Genomic DNA, 8409 nt, shown 5'->3' with positions numbered 1-8409 from the left:
AGCTACTCCGTGTGTAAAATTTAATATTTACTAATACTAGAAGTCTATTATCGTCATTAAATAAATGATAACAAATGTATCCCATTCTTGCTCATCTATTATCCAGGCTTGTTGGTTCCAGATCAGAGAGGATGAGCTACGGAGATGACAGACCAGACCACAGTGACCGAGTTCAATTTTCTTGGGTTTCCTGGTATTTTCTACCTGAGACTCACATTGTTTGTGATGTTTCTCACTGTGTATCTGCTGTCCCTAATGGCAAACACCCTCATCATATTCACTGTTGTGATGGAGCCCACACTCCAGATGCCCATGTACATTTTCTTAGGAAATCTGTCCTTCCTGGAGATCTGGTACACCACAGCCACAGTACCTAAACTGCTAGCCACCTGCCTGTCACAGGGTGTCACCATCTCTTTGTCTGACTGTGTAACCCAGTACCACTTCTTTTTCTCCATGGGAGCTACCGAGTGCATCCTCCTGGCAGTGATGGCCTATGACTGGTACCTGGCCGTCTGCAATCCTGTAAGATACTCAGTGCTCGTGAGGATCCCAGTGTGTCTGCAGTTCTCTGCTGGATCTTGGATTGGGGGCTTCATTTCCCCTCTTCTATCTACCATACTTATCTCTCATCTGAACTTCTGTGGCCCCCAGAAGATCAACCATTTCTTTTGTGACTCAGACCCCATCTATAAACTCTCTTGCTCAGATACATTCTTGGTGGAGGCCTTGAGCTACACATGTAGCTCTGTTGTGATTCTCAGTTATTTTCCTCTCACCATGTCCTCCTATGGATACATTGTGGTCACAGTAATCAGAATGTCTTCCCAGGAAGCTTGGAGAAAAGCTTTCTCCACCTGTGCCTCCCACATCACTGTGGTCACCATCTATTATCGCACCATCATCTTTGCCTATGTCTGTCCTCCAGCCAAGTACAACTTCACCATTGGTAAAGTGGTCTCCATGTTCTAGTGTGTGGTCACCCCAATGTTAAATCCACTCATATACACTCTGAGAAAAAAGATGTGAAGAAAGCCTTCAGAAAGTTTCTAGCACAGAAGAGATTGCTCATGCAGGGGATTTGGGAGATCAAGTAAATTAAGTAACTTAGAATGGATTCCTATACCACATTTGCAAACAGTAAGTATTGAAAAGTACATTAGGAAATTGATACCACCTGTTATGGACGCTTCTCTCACTTTTCATATGGATTTGTATCTTCTTGAAATAGTTAGCCTATAATTAATGTATTTAAGAATGTTTTAGTTTAATGCCAAAGTTACAAGTTTCCAGTCCATAAACCATTCAGAATAGGTAAAAAGGCTGGCTTAGTACCATATAATATTTCAGGTAAATGTTGTAATAATATGTACCTTAACAGTAACTATGCGTCAAAATTGTCCCCGTTAAAGGAAGAAATGTTTTAATTCCATCTTGTAAATGGATTAATATAAATTTGTCACTATGTACATTCAAAACACATAATGATTCAGTACTATTCCAAGGCATTGATGTAGATTTAATTATGAATATAAACATAAAAATTAAATTAGAAACTAGAAATTGCTCTCGACCATTTTTCTGAGTAATGTAACTGAATTTGAAAATATTAGCAAATGTATCACGATCAAAAATTTGAAGGGGAGAAAATGGGAAAAATTTGAACTGGGCAGTATAAAGAATTGGATATCTCACATGAAAAGCAAGTATCGACTCTCTTAGATTTTAATATAATAGTGAAAGACACACTCATTTTACTATATACTAATTCAATTCAGAGTAAGTGGCAAAAAAGGATGGACAACTACTTTTCCATTATTGTGTATCACTCTCCCATGTGAATAAAGAAGTTCTATAATTTTCAGTACAGTTAAGAAAATACAGGGATGGTAAAGGTGATGGAAGAAAAGGTATCATCATAGATTTTTAAGTATGAATTTTCCACTAGATTGCCTCACAAAGTCTCCCTATTCAAAGTATGGCCAGTGGATGAGCACAATCAGAATAATCTAGGAGGCTTAGAGAATGAGAATTTACATAGTTACAGGATACCCAGTTGACTGATTTGATATGCATATTAAATAATGAAAAAACACTATTTTAAACACCCAAGTGTCTACACAATTAAATTTTAATGGGAAGGGAATATAAAGAAATCAGAGAACAGACTGGTGGGTGCCATAGTGGAGGGGGATGGGGGAATGGGTAAAAAATGTGAAAGGGGAAAAATCAGTGAGAAAAAATTTGGTATCTTCATCTGGATAATGCTTACATGATTGTATATGCATATCAAAATTCATCAAGCTGTACACCAAAATTTGGGAATTTCATTGCATATACCACAAAAATTTAATGAAAAACAAAGAACTTGCTGCACATGCCGTTTAAATATGTCTTTGTTTAAATCTGAACTCTTATTTTCTGGTATAAATTAGAATTGCGTTTTTTTCTGAATGCATAATTACTTTTCATTTTTAAAGCATAATGCATGCATGGAAAACATGAAAAAATTACATTTACATGTAAATGTGAGAAAGGTCATCATCAACAGTTTTTGCTAAATCTTCCATTTCTATCATCATATGAAAGATTATATATAGACTTTCACAACATGAGCAAAACATTCTGTAGCCATACAGTTACTTCTGTATGCCATCCCACTGTAGGGGAGGGAAAAAAAGATTTCATCCTTTTTGTGTATTGTGCATGAGCCTAAGTATTAAGCAGCCACTAGACAGATTAACAGGAAAATGGCATGTTAGCTATATTTAATATTTTCATGTCCACATAGAAATTTTGTAAAGGAAAATGAAGACCCAGAGAAGCAAGTGGAATCAAAAGGTCATATGCATTTAAAAAATATTTTACTAATTCATTTTTTTTTTCCTTTTTTTTTTTTTTTTTTTGAGAGGGCATCTCTCATATTTATTGATCAAATGGTTGTTAACAACAATAAAATTCAGTATAGGGGGGTCAATGCTCAATGTACAATCATTAATCCATCTCAAGCCTAATTCTCGTCAGTCTCCAATCTTCTGAAGCATAACGAACAAGTTCTTACATGGTGAACGAATTCTTACAGAGTGAATAAATTCTTACATGGTGAACAGTACAAGGGCATTCATCACAGAAACTTTCGGTTTTGATCATGCATTATGACCTATAAACAATCAGCTCAAATATGAATATTCGTTTGATTTTTGTACTTGATTTATATGTTGATCCCACATTTCTCCTATTATTATTATTATTTTTATTTTTAATAAAATGCTGAAGTGGTAGGTAGATGCAAGATAAAGGTAGAAAACATAGTTTAGTGCTGTAAGAAGGCAAATGTAGATGATCAGATGATCAGGTGTGTGCCTATGGACTAAGTATTAATCCAGGCTAGACAAGGGCAGCAAGACATCCACGGATGCAGAAGATTTCTCTCAAAGCAGGGGGGGTGAGGTTCTGAGCCTCACCTCTGTTGATCCCCAAATTCTCACCTGATGGCCCCCCTGCGACTGTGCCTGTCTTAGGTTGTTCCTCCCTTGAGGAATCTTACCCGTCTCTGGCTAACCAGTCATCTTCCGGGGCCATACAGGGAAATGTAAAGTTGGTAAGTGAGAGAGAAGCCATATTGTTTGCAAAGGTTAGCTTTTTACTTCTTTGCAGATTTATGCCCTGTGGCTTCTATGCCCAGCACTTGTCTCGATGTATCTTTACCACCTGGAGGAATTATGATACTCGGTAAATTCGATATGAGGCATGAATTCTATTTAAGGTTTGTAATTAGGAAGGAAGAAGAAAAGCTATAGATGTAGCATATGAAGGAAACTTGGGAGGATTGATTATTTCTTTGACATATCTTCTTGTATAGTACCTTAAGTATGTATAGGTTTTAAACTACTAACTAATTTGCACACACATATTAACATAATAGGAATACGGTGACATAAACAAAGCAAATGTATAATTACCAGCCATCTCCAGTGAAGCCAAGAAAACCATTTAGGCACCCTAGGCATTTGTGAAAATTTATCTATGATATGATGGATATTTTCCAACTGTACTTGAACCATCAGACAAATTAAAGCAGCCCATTTCTGGGATCTGTTCACATCCCATATGTTCTTTTAACCATAGATAGTCTATAGTCATGAGATTTTGGGGTGCTACAACTTGCACCCCTCCCAACTCCTGGTTGAGTTCCAACAGTACAGATCCAGTCAAATTCGTTGTCTCACTGTATGCACATGCCAGCCTAGACATCTCCCTCCTCCTTCTTATGGCAAGTCCAGGAGACGGTGGGCTGGATGCAGCCACAACCGCAGCATCGCCCGGATCCCTGTGGAGGCTTTTTGATGATCATCCCCCGGCACGAGTCCTCCAGAGAGTGCTGATGCCGGAAGCTCCTCCTCATATCGTATCTTAGTTCATTTTCTGGGTATCCAAGCTAGGCCTTGATCTTCTGCGTAGAAACAAACAGACCCTTTGCCCACACTTTGACATGCCCTCTATACCACTGTGCAGAACTCATTGGAGGTCAGCACACAGTAACTGCTTTTTTTTTTTTTTTTTAGTTAAGAGAAAGGAATATTATCAGAAAAGAGTACCTCCATAGCTGATCATCTGACACCCTTTAAGTGATCAACATTAAGGATATTTAAAGCATGCGTTGATCTTTGATTTACCAATAGTTTTATCCTGTTAAGGAGTAATCCCCCTTTTCTTTCTTTCTTTCTTTTTTTTTTTAAATTTTTAATCTACACTTACCTGAAGAATACTATGTTTACTATGCTCTCCCCTATATCAGGTCCCCCCTAACAACCACATTACGGTTACTGTCCATCAGCTTAGCAAAATGTGGTAGAGTCACTACTTGTCCTCTCTGTGTTGTGCAGCCCACCCTCCCCTTTCTCCCTCCCCCCCATGCATGCTAATCTTAATACCCCCCTTCTTCTTCCCCCCCCTTATCCCTCCCTGCCCACCCATCCTCCCCAGTTCCTTTCCCTTTGGTACCTGTTAGTCCATTTTTGGGTTCTGTAATTCTGCTGCTGTTTTGTTCCTTCAGTTTTTCCTTTGTTCCTATACTCCTCAGATGAGTGAAATCATTTGGTATTTCTCTTTCTCCGCTTGGCTTATTTCACTGAGCATAATACTCTCCAGCTCCATCCATGTTGCTGCAAATGGTTGGATTTTTCCACTTCTTATGGCTCAGTAGTATTCCATTGTGTATATGTACCACATCTTCTTTATCCATTCATCTACAGATGGACATTTAGGTTGCTTCCAATTCTTGGCTATTGTAAATAGTGCTGCGATAAACATAGGAGTGCATCTGTCTTTCTCAAACTTGATTGCTGCGTTCTTAGGGTAAATTCCTAGGAGTGGAATTCCTGGGTCAAATGGTAGGTCTGTTTTGAGCATTTTGATGCACCTCCATACTGCTTTCCACAATGGTTGAACTAATTTACATTCCCACCAGCAGTGTAGGAGGGTTCCCCTTTCTCCACAGCCTCGCCAACATTTGTTGTTGTTTGTCTTTTGGATGGCAGCTATCCTTACTGGTGTGAGGTGATACCTCATTGTAGTTTTAATTTGCATTTCTCTGATAATTAGCGATGTGGAGCATCTTTTCATGTGTCTCTTGGCCATCTGTATTTCTTTTTTGGAGAACTGTCTGTTCAGTTCCTCTGCCCATTTTTTAATTGGGTTATTTGTTTTTTGTTTGTTGAGGTGTGTGAGCTCTTTATATATTCTGGACGTCAAGCATTTATCAGATCTGTCATTTTCAAATATATTCTCCCATACTGTAGGGTTCCTTTTTGTTCTATTGATGGTGTCTTTCGCTGTACAGAAGCTTTTCAGCTTAATGTAGTCCCACTTGCTCATTTTTGCTGTTGTTTTCCTTGCCCGGGGAGATATGTTCAAGAAGAGATCACTCATGTTTATGTCTAAGAGGTTTTTGCCTATGTTTTTTTCCAAGAGTTTAATGGTTTCGTGACTTACATTCAGGTCTTTGATCCATTTTGAGTTTACCTTTGTATATGGGGTAAGACAATGGTCCAGTTTCATTCTCCTACATGTAGCTGTCCAGTTTTGCCAGCACCATCTGTTGAAGAGACTGTCATTTTGCCATTGTATGTCCATGGCTCCTTTATCAAATATTAATTGACCATATATGTTTGGGTTAATTTCTGGGGTCTCTAATCTGTTCCACTGGTCTGTGGCTCTGTTCTTGTGCCAGTACCAAATTGTCTTGATTACTATGGCTTTGTAGTAGAGCTTGAAGTTGGGGAGTGAGATCCCCCCTACTTTATTCTTCTTTTTCAGGATTGCTTTGGCTATTCGGGGTCTTTGGTGATTCCATATGAATTTTTGAATTATTTGTTCCAATTCATTGAAGAATGTTGCTGGTAATTTGAGAGGGATTGCATCAAATTTGTATATTGCTTTCGGCAGGATGGCCATTTTGACGATATTAATTCTTCCTAGCCATGAGCATGGGATGAGTTTCCATTTATTAGTGTCCCCTTTAATTTCTCTTAAGAGTGACTTGTAGTTTTCAGAGTATAAGTCTTTCACTTCCTTGGTTAGGTTTATTCCTAGGTATTTTATTCTTTTTGATGCAATGGTGAATGGAATTGTTTTCCTGATTTCTCTTTCTATTGATTCGTTGTTAGTGTATAGGAAAGCTACAGATTTCTGTGTGTTGATTTTGTATCCTGCAACTTTGCTGTATTCCGATATCAGTTCTAGTAGTTTTGGAGTGGAGTCTTTAGGGTTTTTTATGTACAGTATCATATCATCTGCAAATAGTGACAGTTTAACTTTTTCTTTACCAATCTGGATTCCTTGTATTTCTTTGTTTTGTCTGATTGCCGTGGCTAGGACCTCCAGTACTATGTTAAATAACAGTGGGGAGAGTGGGCATCCCTGTCTGGTTCCCGATCTCAGTGGAAATGCTTTCAGCTTCTCGCTGTTCAGTATAATGCTGGCTGTGGGTTTATCATATATGGCCTTTATTATGTTGAGGTACTTGCCCTCTATTCCCATTTTGCTGAGAGTTTTTATCATGAATGGATGTTGAATTTTGTCAAATGCTTTTTCAGCATCTATGGAGATGATCATGTGGTTTTTGTCTTTCTTTTTGTTGATGTGGTGGATGATGTTGATGGATTTTCGAATGTTGTACCATCCTTGCATCCCTGGGATGAACCCCACTTGGTCATGGTGTATGATCCTTTTGATATACTGTTGAATTCTGTTTGCTAATATTTTATTGAGTATTTTTGCATCTACATTCATCAGGGATATTGGTCTGTAATTTTCTTTTTTGGTGGGGTCTTTTCCTGGTTTTGGTATTAGGGTGATGTTGGCTTCATAGAATGAGTTTGGGAGTATTCCCTCTTCTTCTATTTTGTGGAACACTTTAAGGAGAATGGGTATTCTGTCTTCTCTGTGTGTCTGATAAAATTCCGAGGTAAATCCGTCCGGCCCCGGGGTTTTGTTCTTGGGTAGTTTTTTGATTACTGTTTCAATTTCTTTGCTTGTAATTGGTTTGTTTAACTTTTGTGTTTCTTCCTTGGTCAGTCTTGGGAGGTTGTATTTTTCTAGGAAGTTGTCCATTTCTTCTAGGTTTTCCAGCTTGTTGGCATATAGGTTTTCATAGTAGTCTTTAATAATTCTTTGTATTTCTGTAGAGTCTGTCGTGATTTTTCCATTCTCATTTCTGATTATGTTGATTTGTGTTGACTCTCTTTTTCTCTTAATAAGTTGGGCTAGAGGCTTATCTATTTTGTTTATTTTCTCAAAGAACCAGCTCTTGGTTTCGTTGATTTTTGCTATTGTTTTATTCTTCTCAATTTTGTTTATTTCTTCTCTGATCTTTATTATGTCCCTCCTTCTGCTGACTTTAGGCCTCATTTGTTCTTCTTTTTCCAGTTTTAATAATTGTGATGTTAGACTATTCATTTGGGATTGTTCTTCCTTCTTCAAGTGTGCCTGGATTGCTATATACTTTCCTCTTAAGACTGCTTTCGCTGCATCCCACAGAAGTTGGGGCTTAGTGTTGTTGTTGTCATTTGTTTCTATATATTCCTTCATCTCTATTTTGATTTGTTCATTGATCCATTGATTATTTAGTAGCATGTTGTTAAGCCTCCATGTGTTTGTGAGCCTTTTTGTTTTCGTTGTAGAATTTATTTCTACTTTCATACCTTTGTGGTCTGAAAAATTGGTTGGTAGAATTTCAATATTGTGGAATTTACTGAGGCTCTTTTTGTGAGCTAGTATGTGGTCTATTCTGGAGAATGTTCCATGTGCACTTGAGAAGAATGTATATCCTGTTGCTTTTGGATGTAAAGTTCTATAGATGTCTATTAGGTCCATCTGTTCTAGTGTGTTGTTCAGTGCCTGTGTGTC

At 37.9% G+C, this 8409-nt stretch overlaps 1 protein-coding gene across 1 annotated transcript; it reads left to right on the top strand.

Moving 5' to 3' along the window:
• Positions 1 to 225: 225 nt before the first annotated feature.
• Positions 226 to 972, top strand: LOC108404520 (olfactory receptor 5A2-like). Its single transcript, XM_017672139.3, has one exon. The coding sequence runs from the start codon at positions 226 to 228 to the stop codon at positions 970 to 972; it is 747 nt and encodes a 248-aa protein (XP_017527628.3).
• The last annotated feature ends 7437 nt before the right edge of the window (positions 973 to 8409 follow it).

Source organism: Manis javanica, chromosome 14 (assembly GCF_040802235.1).
Source record: "Manis javanica isolate MJ-LG chromosome 14, MJ_LKY, whole genome shotgun sequence".
Taxonomy (NCBI): domain Eukaryota; kingdom Metazoa; phylum Chordata; class Mammalia; order Pholidota; family Manidae; genus Manis; species Manis javanica.
The sequence above is the reverse complement of the archived record's forward strand: the minus strand, read 5'-3'. Positions and strand labels throughout refer to the sequence as shown.

Excerpts from the sequence above, each read along its gene's own strand:
- LOC108404520 (XM_017672139.3), top strand. The coding sequence starts at position 226 with ATGTTTCTCACTGTGTATCTGCTGTCCCTAATGGCAAACACCCTCATC.